The 19385-nt window shown below is 40.6% G+C and overlaps 1 protein-coding gene across 3 annotated transcripts in view; it reads right to left on the reverse strand.

Annotated features, from left to right (window-relative positions):
• The window catches only part of mical2a (microtubule associated monooxygenase, calponin and LIM domain containing 2a), a 32953-nt gene that overhangs the window by 6006 nt on the left and 7562 nt on the right, over positions 1-19385 (reverse strand). For 2 of the 3 annotated variants that reach the window (XM_080493585.1, XM_080493586.1), the window contains exons 2-16: positions 17965-18321; positions 13251-13458; positions 12662-12778; positions 10942-11043; positions 9268-9423; positions 8818-8918; positions 7901-8158; positions 7138-7253; positions 6726-6852; positions 6519-6609; positions 5668-5815; positions 3577-3776; positions 2797-2903; positions 2569-2637; positions 1869-2003 (exon numbers count right to left, since the gene is read on the reverse strand). In XM_080493585.1, coding sequence (XP_080349711.1) covers positions 1869-2003; positions 2569-2637; positions 2797-2903; positions 3577-3776; positions 5668-5815; positions 6519-6609; positions 6726-6852; positions 7138-7253; positions 7901-8158; positions 8818-8918; positions 9268-9423; positions 10942-11043; positions 12662-12778; positions 13251-13458; positions 17965-18225 — 2196 coding nt within the window. In that variant the 5' untranslated portion in view covers positions 18226-18321. Of the gene's footprint in view, positions 1-1456; positions 1562-1868; positions 2004-2568; positions 2638-2796; positions 2904-3576; positions 3777-5667; positions 5816-6518; positions 6610-6725; positions 6853-7137; positions 7254-7900; positions 8159-8817; positions 8919-9267; positions 9424-10941; positions 11044-12661; positions 12779-13250; positions 13459-17964; positions 18322-19385 lie in introns of all 3 variants that reach the window. The other variant, XM_080493584.1, reaches the window with a different exon arrangement.

Consider the following 19385-nt stretch of genomic DNA (forward strand, 5'->3'; position numbering starts at 1 on the left):
CCTGGCAGACATCAGTCATGCTCGCACAGCATGGAAAATCAACACACGGAGGTGATCCATTACATTGTCCGTCGGCTTTATGTTTTCACAAAGTTATGCAACCATCTCATGGCAATTCAGTGTTGACGAGAAACTCCTATTTAAACTTTCTGACTTGCGGAGGTCAACAACTGAAGAGGTGGGAGCTGGGATTAAACAGCCAACAGGTTTCTTTGTTTTTCTTTAATATAAGAAACTGACATATCCACAAAACTTGTGAATTTAAGCTCCCAGCAACGTATCCCACGAGTACACTGCTTTCACTGCAGCTGTAAAGGAGTGTTTTATCACAGTTGTTAAGCTCATGGGGCAAATATAAGCCTGTTATTTATATTAGTTTCTAATTTCCAGACAGCCACATGGTGATGCATTGCAGTGGACTGCACTCTTGCGTCACAATAAAGAGAGTCCCTGGAGGAAGTTCTGTGTAGAGTTTGCACGTGAATGCGTGCGATGGTCTGCTGACCCGTCCAGGGAACCTTGCCTTCACCCAAAGTCAGCTGGGATTAACTCTGGTGTCCCATGACACACATTTTATAGGTAGATGCTTGGATTTCAAGACATACTGAATACAAACATACCAGTACTTTAAAATACATTCTAGGACATAGGCCTTATCAGTGAAAAACAAATGACAGATTGACTTTGCCTGGCAGTCCCAATACACGTTGCATGATCCGTCACATTGACTCATTCACACACTAATGGCGACCGCTACGAAGCAACTTGGATTCAGTGTCTTGTGCAACAAATTCTTTGAAACGAGGACCCGGTGAGATGGGGATCGAACCGCCACCCTTTTGACTGTAGGAAGACACGCTTTAACATCTGAGCTCTGCCCAGAACCTCTCAAACTGGCTAAATGATGTAAAAAATATGACTCAGTCTGGCTGCGCATGCACACAATTTCAAAACATTTTCAATTCCAGTGTTGGTAAACTTACACCAAAGCCTTACGTTCTTAACCTCGGCAAAAGAAAACCTTCAATTAACATCAAAAAAGGGAAATATACAATACACACTGCACAGGAGGAATGCAGAAATGATTATAATTTAATGCAAGATTAGCAGGTTCTTATGCAGCGTGTGTCTGGAATGACACAGGAAGGACTGTCAGGCAGTTTTCACAGTAAAATAAGGGTTTCAATCCATCAGGGCTAAACAAAGAAAAACCACCATTATGGTCTTTTAAACATCCAGGGACTAAAAACCGACTTTATGTGCCTTATTTTTAGGTTTTACACATGGGGTGGCGGTGTTTGGGTTTTATGTACTGTACATGTGGTTTGTGACACCAGGATAAATTAGCGCGCAAACAACTGCCCATTTTATGTATTATAGAGTCCGAGAAGGTCATACAAGGTTTATCATGACGTGTTTCAGTGCTGTTTTTACAGTTTGAGCTTGTCCGGACTACCTGGGTCAAAGGAGGAGGTTTGGGTGGGACCGGAGGTCCGACTTTAACTGGCAGAATGTGGGTCAGGCCAAACGTATGGAGCAGCAATGACTCCTCACAGTCTGACTGAGATCCCAGAGCAGTAGGGGAAAAATAGAGTTAATAAATAGGCACAGGAGTGGAAAAGGCTGAAAACATCAAGAAATGGAAACAGACAAAAGGAAGTTTTGTAGAATTAGTTAAAAGGGAAGCCAAAAAACACTTTCAACAAGGGAAATTGAAAACATAAAAGAAATGAGCCATTTTAACTTTCTGCATTGAAGAAAGAACAAAATGTGCGTGAGAAAATATAGAATGATATAAAGTATATGCATGCCTCCTGAAAAGTCCCATCCACAAACCGTAAACTAGAATCCAACCCCTCTTCTGTTACCTGTGTTTTGTGAATGGCGTGGTTCGGTGTACTTTCAAACTTGGCTAGCAGCTGAGTAGCCATTGAGCGAACTTTATTCTCCTTAGGATCGTGGCCATCTCGTACTGAGGGGCCGTTGCTGGACAGATTGGTGGCCTAAAGACACACAGATAACAGTGAGACATTCAGGGAACACAGGAGCTGTGTCGCTTTCCTCACCCTACAGATTGATAATATATCCTCACATTTGTAGTGATCAATACACTATCACTCAGTTTACGATAAAGCGTGTTGGAGTCAACACAGAAACCTTTACTCCTGAATTATAGCACAGCTTGATATTTCATTATTCAATAGGACGTACAATAAACACTTAAATTTATGATGTTGATGTCTTTGAGCGTTACGATTTGTAATTCCAGACCTCAACTTTAACCAGACGCCACCGTGTCTGCTGTTCCTGCTTGCAGTCGGGCTTTTTGCAAGAAGTATATCGCAAACAGCAATGTGGCAATGATTATAGATCTGTCACTTGTCCCTCTCCTGTCAACATTAGTTAATAATTACCTGCAAGATCCACTTAGGCCATTTTAGCGTTTTGATATGCTCGTCTGTCTAGTATACCTGAGTATTGCTCATGCACTGTTTTTTTCACTGAGGCGTCATAAAAAAAAGAAATGTACCAAAAGACTTGCTTATTAACAATTCATTTTTTACAAACCTCCTCCAGATAGCAGAAGCGCCGCCTCCTTTTGAAAATTGGGTCTGCACTGTCCGATTTCTTGTCATCCTTGAAATACAAAGAAATGAGACGATTACAGAAAAAATAAAGCATTTCATACAATGAAATGTAGCAATGAGAAATCACATTCGCCTTGGAAATAAAGACAATGCAAGGCAAACACAAGAGTAATCAGTGAACTGGATAAACACCTCCAGACAGAGTTACCTTTGGCACTCTTTTCCTGGGCAGTGCAAGTTTGAGCACATTATTATTATTACTTCTGACTTCTTTAGAAGGATAATCTTCATTGTTTTCATCCACTCCTCTGGAACCTGCAGTATAACACATGACTGTGTTAAAGCCTTCATATTTTCCACCGCGTGTAGCTGTAAACTTCACATAACCTCCATGTGTTATTCTCTTATAGATTTAAGACGTTAAACAGGCGGACTGGAAAAAGGAGCAAAAGTCAAATTATGCAGAGCAATAATTCCACTTCACAAAGCTGAGCTGAATCATTCAGCTGTGAAACAAAAAAGGGCCCAAAATTGTGTTAAATGGCACAACATAGTACACCACAGGTAACTGATAAACAGTACGAGAGAGCTATAGGCTGTCAGGAGATAAAGTACAACGGCATAGTAACTATTGGCTTGAGTTCAGTTTTGTCATTACTCAGAAGAAAATCCTTTGCACATTATATTCATTCCCAAATAAATAATACATGCATCCAGTTATAGCATCTAAAATATAGGCACAATATAACAACTTTGTGTTCTTTCATTTCTACACTCATATAAACATAAAGTCTTTTAATTTTATTTAAAAAATTATGACCTCCAGTTACAAACCGTGAAAAACACCTGATCTTATAAAATACTAGAATATTTCAGTACATGTCATCGTTCATTTTCATGAGTTATAACCTAAAACAAAACAAAAAATCTTAAAATATCAAAATTAATGTCAAACAAATCTAATATATATGAACATTTCACCGAGTACCTGATGCAGGTAGAGGAGTTCCACGGAAGAGTTCATAGTACTTGGACAGGTAGGCGCTCATCCGGGTCTTATCCAGCTCCTGGTCAGCGCTCAGATCCTCCGCTGACGTGAACGGTTTGATCCCGAACTCCCGCTCGCTGACGTCAAAAGCCAGCTGGAGGTTTGCAACATGGTCCTCCTCGTTTATGGAGTCAAATTCTCTGATGAAGGCAAGAAAAAAACACAAAAAAAACAAAAACATAAGCATTGTAATATTGTAGGACGGGTGTTTTCACATCTGGTCCGGTTAAACTGAACCTGGGTACAATTGTGTCAGTGCGGTAAGATGTGGTGAAGTGTGAAGGCTTCCATTTGCACTCTCGATCACACTAAACAATGCTGACCGCGTCCGTGTGAAAATGACTGCAGGTCCTGCAAAACTAAGTGTTGTGTTTGTCTCCGCTGGGGTCACACTGTTTAGACTAGTAGAGATCATAACAACACTCAGAACCTCAACTGAACGCTGAACGGCAGATGGTAACAATACTCAGAAATCTGTGTGACACCAGCGAAAGCGACTTTATCGCTGATGAAATATCACGCATGCACTCTATAAGTGGCAGAAATCCCTGTTCTAAAAACTGAAGTGACTTTTTCCAACGTCAGTCTGGACAGAAACATTTCTTCCTAAGAAATCTACTTCATTTGAGAGAAAAGGGCATTTAAACATCTTTGAGATGCATTTATTTGCTGTTTAAATGATGAGTTGTCAGTATTCAAGCATCTTTATGCTCTCGTTTCACAATTCGATCAAACTGGGATAAATGAAGTTCCTCTGATCTACTTTAGATGTGTTGAAGCCACTGCATGTTTTGTAACTGGAGTAACAGTTTCAGCCGCTTTAAAAACATTTACGGGCTGTTGTTGAGTTATTAGCTCGTAAAAATACCACCACGATAATCCAAGATGCATCATGCCGCATCCAGCTAAAGCCCACAGCATCGTTTTGGAAGTTATGGTGCAGAAAATACATCACAGCAGCTGTTTTGGTGAACTGACTGAGTGCACACGTTTCTCTTATAGTGCACTTCCAAAAAAAACCCCTCAAAAAATAAAAAAGCATAAACACTGCCTGACAGATGAGAAAGGAATGTGATGGGAAGATTTACAATTGAGGTTCATTGAATTGTTTTTCTAAACGGCTACGGGCGGGATTTTATTTGCAGTTTTCAGTTGACTCCACGCATAAGGTAACACGCACTGGGATGTGAAAAAGCACGAGAAGCACAGGGAAGAAATACTTCTCACCCGGAGAAGAACTTGTTTCTCACATTGCCGCACAAAATAGAGACATCTCCACCTACAATGACAGTGTGCAGACACCTTCAGAAGTAATGTAAAGACGAGAGCAGTAACCAAGCAGCAGCACACACACACACAAACTCTGTTATTCAGTGTGTGCCGAGGCTCTCTCTTTCTTCTAGGTGAAGCGGCTCCCCTCTCGGCCGCCCCCTCTGCTGACAGGCACGCACATGGAGAGGGAAAAATGCCAGTGGGTTCCTGGAAACTTACGGGACCACATAAAATTGCAGTGGTATGAGTCGAGGTATGAAAGCAATAATTAAAGGGCGACATGATATAATTAGATTTGTAAATGTACTAATCTACAGTCGCACCGAATAAATCCAAGCTGGGCGAGGCGAGCTGCCTGTGAGAGTGGAAACGGAGGTGTATTTTTTTTTTTTTGGTTTCTTTGTCAAACTTGAGTTGCTTTTCTTTTTGTCGTTCAAGACCACGGGACAACAGTTTCAATCAAATGCCAAAATGTTCCCGCTGCAGCCACACTGATGTGGACATCATTTCTTTCAGCTGAACTTTCAACTTTAAACAAAACATTTCAAATTAAAAACATGTAAAACGTAGACAGCTGCTCTGTGCTACCAGCTGAAGATTGAGAGTCTCATTCTCATCAATCAGCACTAAAAAACTGCTCGTGGACAAGAGAGCAGTAAGTTCATTTTTCAGACAGAAAAAGCAGGCAGCTTCATGTCACGGCACGTAGAACTTAACAAAAAAAAAAAAAGCTCATCGTATCTGATGCAGGTTACGTACATCAGCTGGGGTTTGAACCTGTGGATGAGGGCGCAGAGGGCGACGCCACTTTTCCAAGACGACGTCAGGTCTGTGATGGTCACATTCTTGTAGCCCTCCGTCTGCTTCTGGCACCAGGTGAGGAGCCTCGCTGGTCTGATCTCCGACTCTACAAAAGACACATTTAATAAACAATTTATTTTCATATAAGTTACCAAAGGAATGCGTCCTGTTTTTTTTTTTTTCTTGGGGAGGGGGGGTTAGAAAACCACTTTCAGATGGAGAGGATATGATGTCATAACCGTACAGTAATCAGCTTGGTGCCGTTGAAGAGAATCCTGACAGAAAACGCTGGGAGTTGGTGCTCTGGTATGTAAATGCCTCTGTCTGGACATGCACTTACTCGCTGCGCTCCGTGAATGAAGCTATTTTGGTCGAACACACACTGTTCGGTTCGGGTTGTTTTCCAAGAGCGGATATAATCAGACTCCATCCCATCAAGTTCAGTCAAAAATATGAGAAATGTTTCCTCTTAAGCTCTTACATATTGCATCATTTGATACACACATTTGGTGTAAAGTGTTGTGAGTGATTGCTTCTTTAATAGCAGGGTCATTTCAAAAGCAACATTTAAGTAGCACAATGAGGTATTTCTGTGTGACTGTTTCTTTAAAGCTTTTTTCACGGTTTCCTCTGCTTGGTGAACCCAAAAAAAAACAACAACCTCAGATCGTGACTTACCCACTAACTGAGGTTCATTTTGGTTGCTTCTAGTCAATCACAAGGAGAGGATAGGAAAGATGCAAAGCGTACTGCTCTTATTGATCTATTTGTGGCTCGGGAGCAGTTCTGTCACCTCCTGTCCAACTCACCTCGTCTGGAAAGATTAACAGGCCTTCGGATGGTAGCAGCACGTTCTAGAGAGGAGGAATGAAGCTCTCCACTGATGTGCAAGTGACGCACCTAAAACACGAAGCAAAGGAAAACAAAAAATATCAGAAGGGATTAAAGATGTATACATTTGGTGAAAAATGATGCGAGTATGTAGTGATATATCCGCCACAGTCACTCCCTCTCACCTGGTGAGGTCGAACACAGGAAGAGTTGAGGTTGGGGTATCGAGTCCCGGGATCTATTGTGTACTGTTCAAAATTTTTGGTGATGTTTTCAGGCGTCGTCTGTGGTAGTAATCGGTAGATACTCTCCCTGGAGAAGCATTAAAATCGGGATTCAAAATCAATCAATTTCGGTCAATTGACTTTATTTACAGGGCATTTTACTGCTTTACTGCCCGAGGCTTCACACATTAGGCACATTCACTCACACACAAACACAGCAACGCTGACAGCTGCCGTTCATCGCGTTCACACACCACCAAGAGCAAGTGGAGGCTCGATGTTTTGCAAGACAACACCACGACCCATGAGCACTATGAGATCAAACCGCTAATGGCGGTGAATGAAAGAAATGTACAAAAGCACACATAAGTACCTTTCTGCGAGCACTTCAAGAACCGTGCGGCCCTGAGCCCAGCTCTTCACCATCCAGGCCGTGTCGAAGGCTGCCAGGAAGCCCCTGGCACAGCCTGTTCCCATCGGCCAGAAGGGCTGCACATCAACACAGAGCACACAAACTGTATGAATGCAGAAACATGACCGTCTGTACATGCGGAGTCAAAACAACTCTTATCAGAGCAGCAGTATTTAATATTTGACATACGGTGGGATGATTTTAGACTGTTGCACATACTTACATACTTGCCAAGCAAAACACATAAAGAACAACCTCACATACATATACGATGAGGCAAGCATAAAGATTGGAGTACAGGACATAAGTACATAGAGCAGAGAAAATCATGCTTAGGTATGCAGTAGAGGCGTTCACCTTTCCTGAGTGCAGATTTCCTGAGTATAGAAAGCATATACAATAAAAAAAAATGTTGGAGGAAAAAATAAAGAAAGGAGAGAAAACAGAAGAATGATAAAACCGACAATGTAACTTTTAAGTGGTTTCCGGCTTATCTCGCATCTTAGTCAATCTTTTTTAAAAGTCAGTTTTGCTTTAGAAAATCGCCTGATAAAAAGCTAAATGGCCAACTTTAAAAACTACAAAATTCTACTAATATCGGCCAGTATCGCAAAAGACCCCTCATTCCACGGTGTCTGTCCAGAGGAGTTTCAGTATCAGATCCACACTTCAGGCAGCCCGTAGCCAAGATGAGCTCACTTCACTTTATCTTCATCTTCCTTACCTCAAGCAGACTGTCGCCAACCAGTGCTACCAGCAGCTGGTGTCCAAATCTCTCCCTGACCAGGGCGGCGTTCTCGGAGGCGTGCATGCTTGTAAAGTCAAACATCGCTACGTCTGGCTGCCCGATGTGGTTCATGGCAAAATCCAGAGTGGGAAGTTGGTAATTGGTGCCAAAGTCAGCAGCCTCCCGGGCGTAGCACAGGAGAGCTTCCTGGTTGACGTTTTCACTGCTCAGCAGCATCTGGGTGTCTATATAATCCTGTTGAACAGAAGCAGGCAGGAGAGCTATTATAGAGAGCAAGGCAGGGTTAAGCTTTGTTAACGGACTCATTCATGTGTTCTGTGCGAGTCCTGTTGTCAGTTAAAAACACCAGAGACGTGACTGCAGAGAGTAAATATGACGTTAAAAGAACAGACCTGCAAGTCCATTTTAGATCTCCGCAACTCAACCAACCTCTACCATATTAGATATTAGACTAATGGAATATTCAAATGAACCAAAAACCTGTTTGACAGGTTATTTTTTTCTGAACTATTTTTTCCTAATGTAATAGAATTTCTCAACATCACTGTTTTACAAACAAATCAAACACAGACCATGTGTCTCTTTGCACTTAAGACCGTATTTCACTGGGACGTGACAAACTACGAAAAGAGCAAGGTACATTCACAAATGCAGGATAAAGCTTGAACATTAGATAAAAACATATTTGTATCTCATTAAATAGTCTCAAAATAGCTGCTCGAGATGTCTTGAGGCCATAATAAACCTTTATCAATTTAGTTGCTATGAAGCGTGCCTGCTTCAAGACAGTCGCAAGCATAAAACAACTGGAACATTATCCGGCTTGTGCCACACTTTTAAACTCCAATGAAAGGTAAAAGGACACACCAGGTCCCTTCAGCTACTCAGCTTACATTAATGACGACTCCCTTGTCAAGTAGACTTTGTTTCTTGGCAGTCATGACAAAGTAATGTGTGTTGTCCCTGTAGTACACAATATTTTCCAGATCGATACCTGCAAGAAAAAGAGAACTTTTAGTATTTCTACAGTTTAAAGAAACAAACAAAAAAACAACAACAACCATACATTGTACATAGTCTGGGGTGATGGACTTTAACTCATAAAAGGTATTTTCTCTGCATGACACATTACTGGACCAACTTTTTCTTTTGTACAACTCAACAGAGAATCTTTACATTAAGTCAAAGGAGATCAAACAAAAGTAGAACTTTGCTTTTAAACAACCACAGTCATTATAAATACCACACAGACACACTATATATATATATTATATATATATATATATATGCTGAAAATGGATTGGTATATTGGTGTGATTGTAATGTTGCTTTTTCCCCCTCACCCGTCTCTTCTTTGAGGTCAAGAAAAAACTTCTGGTTGAAGATGAAGGCCACGCCACTGATCTCTTCTACTTTGGCCTCTGCTGTTGTGTTCCTGTTGATGAAGTTGGCCGTGATGGCAATGGCCAGCTTCCCCCTGAACTCCTTCCTTTTGAAACCTGCGACAAATATAGAGCGTTGAAGACGGAGTAAAAAGAGGATGTAGATCTTTCCAAGCATTCTAGCACTATCGGCTTGTCTGTTAAAACCAAAGGAAATCTAGCCTTAAACCATAATTACAAGGCAGTTATTTTGGGATAAAAGAAAGCTCACCAAGGTGAACCTTTGTATGGCTGAAGGAACAAAAGTCCCACACTTTAGGAAGCACCAGGGTTTAAATAATTCCGTCTATCATCAAACTTAAAAGCCTTCTATTTAATTAACCTTCACGACCACTTGTAAGAAGGTAGCGCCATTCAACAGTCAGTCATTTTATGAACCAATAATTAATTTTACAATTAATAAATGTAGTTTGATAGAGGAATCTGATTTTAACTGGCAGAGCAAAGTGAATATTTGAGCTTTTTATGAGGAGAAATCAGGGACATGGAAAACAAAAACATTCAAGAGGTCCTTAGATGTTAAAGTGAGATTCTCCAGATGTGCAACAAAAGAGTAAAATCAATGATTTTAAAAGCAGCAAACAAAGAACTTGGAGAAAATGTCATTCATTGCAAAGCTGCATGAAAGATAAGGCCACAGTTAGACACGCAGCTCACAGCATACTTAGACAGCGACAGTACAGACAGTAAAAATCTGTATCTGCGCCACAACTTGTGCACACTGTCTCTGTTTAGGATCATTCAGCAACTTTTCCATCCCCACTCTGTCCTGACACTACTTTTTTCTTCAACAGACGTAGTAATCAACAGCTTACAATGTGATTGTCTCTCACTCTGCGTTGCTAGGCCACAAAATAACACAAAAGCAGACCGAGAACAGGGGAAAATCATTTCCCTCGGGGTTCTTCATAATTGGGGAATGAGCTAAACATCTCGTACTGCCTTAAAATGCCCTTTTTAGGAATAAGCATTTGATGCGAATTGGTCGTTAGATGACAGCATTTTCAAGAGAGCACCCGCAACGGTTAGAGCAATTGAGTCAGTCCAACATGAATACACTGGCTGCAGCCCTGAGCCCCCCACCCCGCCCCCGACTGCTCTATTTCTGTACGATGCGTCGTCGGTTTCATGTGCAGCCATTGCCAGTAGGAGAGATCCATGGCTTCACACAAGTTTATAAAAAGGTTGGTTTCATTTATAGCTTTAAAGCAGGACGAGGCCGCTTTTATCGACTGTTTGCTGAAGAAAAGGTGCAAGTCTTGTTTGATAAAATGTAAAAAAAACTGTTCCAGATAAATGTTTTGTATGAACATTTTCTGGAAGATAATGGAAATGTGTAACTTGGTGAGAGACAGACAAAAAGATAATAAAAAAATCAAGATTTGTGATGTGTATGTTTCTTTACAGATTCTCGCTGCTTTCTTAAATCACAATGAACAAAGTGGGAGTGGCAACTGGCGTCAGCCTTGTTGTCACAAAGAAGCAAAATGTGGATCACTGCTTCTCTGTCCGGCCTGAAAGTACAGCACATCCTTGAGGCGTCAACACTGTTGTATGGTCTGTTTGTCTTCTCACCTTCCAGAGTATTTCGGCGACCGTCGGCCCCCACCACAACGTCGAACTCAAAGTTAGCCACGGGGTGATCAGCAGGTCGGATTGCAGCTCTCCACCCAAGTCCTGAAAGAAACAGGAAAGAAAAAAAAACACATAGTACAAACCCTGGGAATATTCCCTTCTGCTACAGACATAATATGAACCATCATTTCAGGACACAATTAAGGAAAAATGTCTTAAAATAAAAATATTTATTGCGAAAATATTCAAAAAATTTGACATACAGATTTTCGAGATGTTTTTAAAAAGGTTAAAATATCTACTTCTAAAATATTTTTATTTTTTAAAAACTCCTGTAGGACAAGAATCAGTATTTTGCTGATGATAATGATAATGATAATGAACTTCAGCATTTTTAGAGTTGTTTTATTGCTATAAGTAGAATGGTAAATAACCACAAACATATATTTTTATTAATTCAATTTCAATTAAATGCATCTATATAATACCAATAATAAGATAGTCATCTGAAGGCAAAAGGGGAAACACCAAACTATTCCACATCAGCAAGCATGTGATAGTAAAATGGGAAAACTTCCTTTTACTAGGAGTAAAACTTGTGCAGTCTCAGGCTCACAGCTGGAGACGTTCTGCTATTCTGGTTGTGGTTAGCAATGATGGGGCCAGAGAACAAGATGGGACAGAAACAGGGAGCAACAAACAAATTGCCATAAGAAAGCAAGTTTACCAACTCCTAGTGTAAGCTTTATTTAATACGTAGCAGACTTAAAACTCTATGTGGCGCAAAATATCACCATGGTGCATGTTCTCTGACCTTAACAAATCCCAATCACATGTAAGACTATAATCATAATGAAACAATCAACAACAATGTTCATTTACAGTGCAGCGAGGATGCAGGAAGTGGAAGTGCTGCACTGATGGTTGTGTAATACCAGCATGTGGAAAATGCCTTCCATGATGTCAAGGGCAAAAGCTAAGTCCGTCACAGCAGAAGAGGAGGGTGAGTTTCTCTAAATTTAGGTGAGGCTCTTGTTCTTATCAGTGTATTGATATTACAAATGAATGCCCAACTTCAGAGTGTGGTAGTTATTTGCTTCCTCATATCTGTTCGGCTCGCTTCAGAGGACGACGACTACTTGACTACAATGGGTACATGGTACAATCTAAAATCTAATCTTGAGTTGATTCGCTGTACGAATATAAAAACGGGTAAAACCAACATGTGTTTGCTCAACAAGAAGAAAATACAAGACAAAGCCATACGTAAATGGTATACGTCTGTTCTGGATCACATATGGTCAGACAAAAATTCTTTACCCATGATAATGTAATCTAAATGTGATAAAAACGAGATCCGTGCCAGTGTTTCTCTCCTGTTTATTTGTGGCTGTCAAGGAAATGAAATACTGCAGGTTGAGGAGTGCCTGGTTGTCTCGCCAGCCTTGGAACACAACTGAAGCTGCAGAGTAGAAGGGTAAATACACATCCTTCAGGAAGACACACAGGCAAACAAACATTTGTCTGCCTCAAGATTAACAGGTGTCCACTTGATCATACTAGATGTCTCAGGTACACCGTTTCCTCAGTTTGAATCTCCAATACTCGACAAATCTTGCCGGCCATAAAAAAAACAAAAAACTGTCTGTAGGTAATTGTACAAGCACTGTTAATATATTTTTGGGACATGTAACCGACGTGAACTTGTGGATGAATCTACCTTCATTTTCTTGATCCTCTGGCGGTTCCAACAAGTTGACGAACTCCACGTTGATGTGAAACTCTACTGCAACAATCAGGGCAACTTTCAGCAGGACCAGCTGCAGCTGCTGGATGCCTATTAGACACAAGCTCACATTAATGTTTAACACATTTTTTAGTGTGGAATTTGCATTAATTTTTGTATAAATAAACTTGACAATGCAAAGAGCAATGATGTGATGTGAACCAGCACTCAGGTGGTTTGGGAAGGAGGGAAAAGAAAGCTCGGAGAGAGGTTACACTCTCTTTAAAGCAAAGATACCCCTGGTTCAAGTCTGGGTTTAGGAGCCTTTGACTGCAAAGTCTGCATGTTTCACTGTGCTTCACTTGTGTTTTCTACAGTTAATTTGTGAGTGGTCATTTTCTGAATGTGTGTGATTATGCATTTAACTGTGTTTCCCCTCTGATGGACTGGTGGTACCCTTTATGGTTCCTAACAACATTAAGTCTTAATTAATCTTTTGTCACTGTGGCCGAGACAAAACCAGAAAACCAATCAGAGGTAAAACAATAAGTTATAGGTGGCCTGTTTGACTTCAGGTACTCACTGATGTGGTCGATGGCCCCAGCACAGAACTTTCCGTAGAACTTTTTGGCCCCGAGGCCACGCAGATCATGGATGGTATAGGGCCAAAGATGGAGCACATTGTTTCTAGAAAAAGAGTCCCTCTTCTCAATCACCACCACTTTCGCTCCCATCAAGGCGAGCTCAATGGCGGTCCGCAGGCCACAGGGGCCTCCTCCGATGATGAGGCACTAAATAAGAGAGAGTGACAAATTGACCTCATTAGTAATGCCAGGCACAGAGAAGTGATAACATCTTGGATGTATTAATAACACATGGCTGAGGCTTTCTTTGCAGACAACACTGACATGACAACTCCTCCATGTCCCATTTGTTTATCCCATGCCTGGCAGCGCTGCAACATCAACACCGATCACGATGGGAAGCAGCACTTTACCACCCAGCTGAAGAGTTTAGAAACTAAGTATTAAGCTTGAAGACACTTATAGTAGATACACACTGAGCTTAAAGGCAACTTAAGCTTTAGGATGACATCTCTAGGACACCTTGTATGGAGACTATAAGTGAAACACTTTAAACATGAACAGAGTTTATACCTTCCCAGATTGGTGCCTTTATGACAAAGGCGCATGTTTATGAACAAACTTCCACAAAACTAAACCATTACAGGACCGTTCCATTTCTACGGTGTTATTCATAGACCAGCTGCACCCAAAAAAATTCATGAAGTCAGTTCACTGAGGTTAAAGCGTCTGTCTGAGAACATGACATCACCCTCCTGAATGATAGATGAAAGAGGTGACGCATGTGTGCTGGCAAACCATCTTTCCTTCTGACCACATCAAGAGGCAAAATCAAGGGGGAGCTATGTGCGTCGTGTTTCTTTTGAGATTTAATCCAAGACCAGATCACTCCCGAGAGTCTCTCCCCACTGTGCGCAACAAGGTGGACCGTCTCCTGCCGTGACAACTTCACCAAATCAGCCCTGAAAATATATATTTAGTTTCACCTTCTTGGTAACAATTCTCAATTACTCTTTAGAACAGGCAGAGCTGAATCCGGTGGACTGGGCGTTGAACAGGACTCTATTCCTGCATTCATCCACTATCAGAAAAAAACAAGAGAGGCTGAGGAAACTCCATATGTAATGATGCTGGAAGATAATCAGGTGGTTCAAAGAGCAACATGAAACATAGCTTCTTGTGCATGAAGAAACAAGGTAGCTTGGCTGTGCCGAGTGTGAAGATGAGTTTTCCTGGGTGATGAGGAACACACTGTTTCACCATTTCTTGCCGGAGGATAACAGGATGAGGCAGAGTCAGGTGTGAAGTGCACACAGGTGGTGGGAACGCTGCCTGAACAAGCCTTCCAGCTGGCCAAATCTTTTTTTTCTCTCCTTAACAAAGGGGAGTTTGTGTATCAGCTGCCACACAATGAGGTGGAATGAAGTAAAAAAATAAATTAAAAAAAGGCAATAATTAGGTGCACAACGTTACATCAGTTTATTCAGACACATGTTCACAAGCTGTACATTTGTTTTCCCAACATTGTGTCATAGTTTTGGTCTTCCTATCACACATTTGCAGGGATGTTTGTTTTAATACTTTCCACTGGCTGATAAACCTTCACAGATACGAGGTCTTTCCTGAGGGTCTGGACTGGATCTGCTGCATCAGGACACACACTTCCTTTCAGCTTCCCATCCATGACCTCATTCGCATCCCAGTTACACTTCGCCCCGCCATTCGTCTCCCACACTCCCAACAAGCCCATCAATCAGTTTGTGGAGTTCCCAGACCGCGAACAAACTCACACATTCAACTTCGTGCTTCGAGCAGTGAAAACTGCCTTCACTTGCAGAGTGTAAGAAAACAGTAACTTGTCAATCATAAGCCCTCCAACCAGGGTTTATGTTCTTTTGGTTTTGTTGCCTCTTAAATCATTGTTTGTACTCATCATCAATAAAAGAAAAGTACCGCTGTGTTTTAAAGTTGTATATATGATATTTTTTATATAATATTCTTCATATTAACGTCTCAAAATTTTTTATCTGAAAACTGAATAATGAAACTTCCATAAAGTTTTCAAATGAACAGAAATATTAAATGATATGGCAGGTCTCTTTTTGATAATGAGACAATCTATATAAACAAATGTTGAATAAACATTTTCAGTTTTATTCCTTTAAATTGTATCTTATTGTTGATGAAAATCTAAAATACAGAATCAGATTATATTATAATCCAAGTTATTTTACCCATTTCCCATATTACACGATTAACATGTTTGAAATGCTTAAAACTCTATATTGTAGTTGTTGTGAACGCAGACATTATTTAATTTCAATGGTATTTGAATATTTTAGCTGGATCTCTATAGTGCCTACAACTGAATTGGTTTTTTTGAACAATCCTGCATAGTTTCTAACTTTAAGTGCCCTTTTTTATTTAGTTCTTAAGCTTGTACTGAGTGATACAAAATGCAGACATACAAATGGCTTTTCTAATCTACAGGTGTTTTAGCAGAATAAAAAAAGATGAAAAAAATGCACACATTTAAGTCATCAAAACTGTGAATGTGTAAAAAAACTATTAACTGAAGTCCTTTTAAGTCTGAAATGTAAAGCTCGTTTTCATATCATGGAGTGCTCCAGGATGAGGAATAAATGCACACGGGGCAACAAGGTTCTGAGGTGGCCTGAGAATTACAGCTGCATCATATTGAGATATACATTGTATATATAGACTTAAGAAAAAATAAGCGTTGTGCACAGTAAAGCTTTACGAGAACATACGAGGGGTTATGTGTCCGTGCAGCCAGCTGTGACGGACTATAAAACGCAGATGACATCACATCCTTTAAAATGCGTCTGCTACGGCAGCAACATGGAGAAGAGGTGCCGAGTGATATCGCATCTGTCACTGTTAAGGAGCTGAGCTGTCATAAAATGAGTCTGCACCATCGAGGAACCCGGGAGAGAACAGAAATTATAAATCACAAAAACAGCAGACTGCCTGTGACTAATAAAGAAATGGGACATATGCTATATAAACAGCTCAATAAATCAAACTCTTCAAGAAGAAAGGCCAACTCCCAGACTCGCAATATGTTTCAATAACGCTGGTTTACGACTAGTTTACAGATTTTAGTGCTCGGTCCCACCTTTGATTTGACAACACGACCTTCTGCACCTTTATGTGAGAATGACATAATCTGACTTTAAAGTTTTCGCCGTGCAGTCAAACTGGCTTCACAACATTTTACTTTCGGATTGCCCATTTGGGTGTTGGCTCAAATTAGACCGAGTGTATAAATCTTTTGCTCACACTCAAAGCATTGAGAACAGTTTTAACAACAAAGTGAGCCTGGTTCCAAGGTTTATAGGAAAAGCTTATAAAGAGCAGAGCAAACCTTCAGTAAAGCTGGAGCCAGGTAATCATAGTTGCTGAGTGATGCTGTCGGTGTAATAAAAAACACTCTCGCAAGCGAAGAGTACTGAGGGTTGAAAGGTGATCGATCGCACGCCGCCAGGTTCTCAAACTTTCGCTCATCGCCGTCACTCCCCACAGACACACACGGCACACACACTCACTGCAATATAGCTGCTTTGTTCTTGTGAATAGCTTCTCATCATCAACTCCAAAACAGCTCTTTTCCAAATAAACCTTTGATTTGTGTTAATTGGTTGCAAAGTAAGATGAGGGAGTGCATTTTGATTTATTGTCAGGTTTTTTGTTTGGAGACACCTTTGCCTATATATTACATACAGTGTATGGAGGTGCAAAGAGCTGCGAACCTGCACATCTTTTGATCTGAACAAGCAGGTTGAAGAAGCACTGTTTAAACTTAGGCACTAGATTTAAGCAGGTTATATACTTTATCAGGGTGTTTGAGTGTCATTTGTTTAGAATAAATAAGGAACCATGTGGGAAGTTATGGAGACACTTCCTAAACCACAGTATCAGTTTTAACTGCACATAAACCATCCCTTACAACTCATTTCTGGATATCCATAAGTCTCCATGAATGTTTATTTAAATATTACATGTTTTTAGTTTTCACTACATATCGTATAACGTTTATGAGAAAGAGGATATTTTCAGGAAAAATGCTGGATATGTAAGAGTTGAGGTGTATCGTTTTATTCTTTAACAAAATAAAATGGCTTCTGTCGTCCAGTAAAGTCCCGTGTCTAGAGGAAAGGATGTTTGACTAAATTGTTAAGGGACTTTTTAAAACAGCTGCATGACCACAGAAAAATAAACGTTTGAAAAGGCCTGCACTTTCAGTCCATGAGAACCGGGATGAACCACTCTTCAAATATGCAACGAAAACAACGGACTGTCACATACCAAAGAGAAAAGATAACAATGCTTGCCTGGAAAACAAAAATTAAATCTTTTTTCTATGGATATTTGTGCTTTTTTTGTGTCTTTATTGGATAGGTGCGGTGGAGACATGGACAGGAAATGTGAGGGGGGAGCAGGGGAATGAAATGCAGCAATGGTCCAGCCAGGGGCTGAACTGAGGACAGAAAAACACGCAGCAGGAACAAAAATATACACAATGTACAGCAACTGTACTATTATGTTGCTCAAAATACATAGAATCTTATGGGCGCTTTTTCTTTTTTTTTTTATACATCTATGTTGACAGATCTTCCACCTCTGATAGCCTATGACTAGTAAACTATTTTAAAGGAAAGTACAGCTCTACAAAGATATTAATAATCTTACCTTGGTGCCCTCACAGGCCTGGCCCTTCTTGTATTCCTTATTGGACATTCTCTTGTCCAGCTTACTCCAGAGTGCTTTGGCCTTCCAGGAGGTGAGCCTCTCCTTCAGGCTGCTGTAGAAGGTGCTGTGGTCTGCAGGATCCAGGTCCAGACATCTGCACAGGACATTGAACGCTTGCAGGGTTCCTTTACAAGTTGAAGCCTGCATGAAGTTCTCAAACAGTTTCCCCGCATTGTCTCTCTCCTCCTCTGCCTCGCCCATCTTCCACGCGGCTGTAGATGGTCTGCCGTACGAACTTCAGTACTCTCCGCCAGATGTGACTACACCCTCAGCTTGGCCCGCACCGTCATGCCCAGTCTGCGGAGGCAAGACACATCATAGTGTGATGTCACTGAATGGCAAACAGCCTCCACCTGATGGTTCTCGCGTGGGCATTTTCTACTTTTAACCAGTCGAAACTTGACAGGTTTTCTTCTATTATAGTTTGAAGATAATAATCATTCCCACCAGCTTACCACAACAAACTGCTCCACATTAAAAGGACAAAGCATGAAAATATCTCAATCGTCGGGGGATTCTGAAAAACAGTAAGCTTACTCCCACATCAAGAAGATAACATTTCAAATACTGACGCAGTTGTAAGACACATACTACAGAGAGAGTCGTGCACCAAAGTTGACTGAGCCCATCTGTCAGCGTCAGGCAGCTGCTGAGCATATTTACTACTTGTGCTTTATAGAAGCAAAACCATGGGAGCCTATAAATGGAGGCAATTGTGGTTCCACATTGTTAAAGTTGTTGGTTCAACAAAGAACCGAGTGTCTCAGCAGCTTTAGGTTCGTAGTGTTAACTTTGCAAAGAGCTAAAGTGTTAAAAAAAATATATATATATGAATCGTCCACAATGAACAAGCAATAAAAATGATCCTGTAGCGTTATAAGTTATACTCAGAATCTGCTGCAAAATGTTATGGTGGAGTCATGAACAGTGTAGATAATGCATTCTCAACCCTTTTATATTCTGATCTTGTCGCCACTGAAAGCATTTACCGTGCATACTTTTCATAACCACAACTCACAGAATGTTTGTGATGTACAAAATTCCAAAGGTTAGAAAAACAGAGCTCCACACAAACACATTAGTCCATGCAGAGGCCTTCATCATTCATATATACAGTATTACCTAATGACTGACAGATATTGAAAGTTGAATTTAACTTTGGAATGTCAAACACTCACACATTACACATATTTAACAATTGTACAGCTATAAACTGAAAATGCATCCAGGCCGCGTCATTATAATTCTAGCCAGAGAAGCCTGCTGAACAGCAATAAAAAGACAGGCTAAATGTAATGCATCCAGGAAAAGAAGAATATACACTTAATTAGTTAATAGATATTTGTGATAATTCTGGTGTA

This window comes from Lipophrys pholis (assembly GCF_963383615.2).
Source record: "Lipophrys pholis genome assembly, chromosome: 2".
Classification (NCBI taxonomy): domain Eukaryota; kingdom Metazoa; phylum Chordata; class Actinopteri; order Blenniiformes; family Blenniidae; genus Lipophrys; species Lipophrys pholis.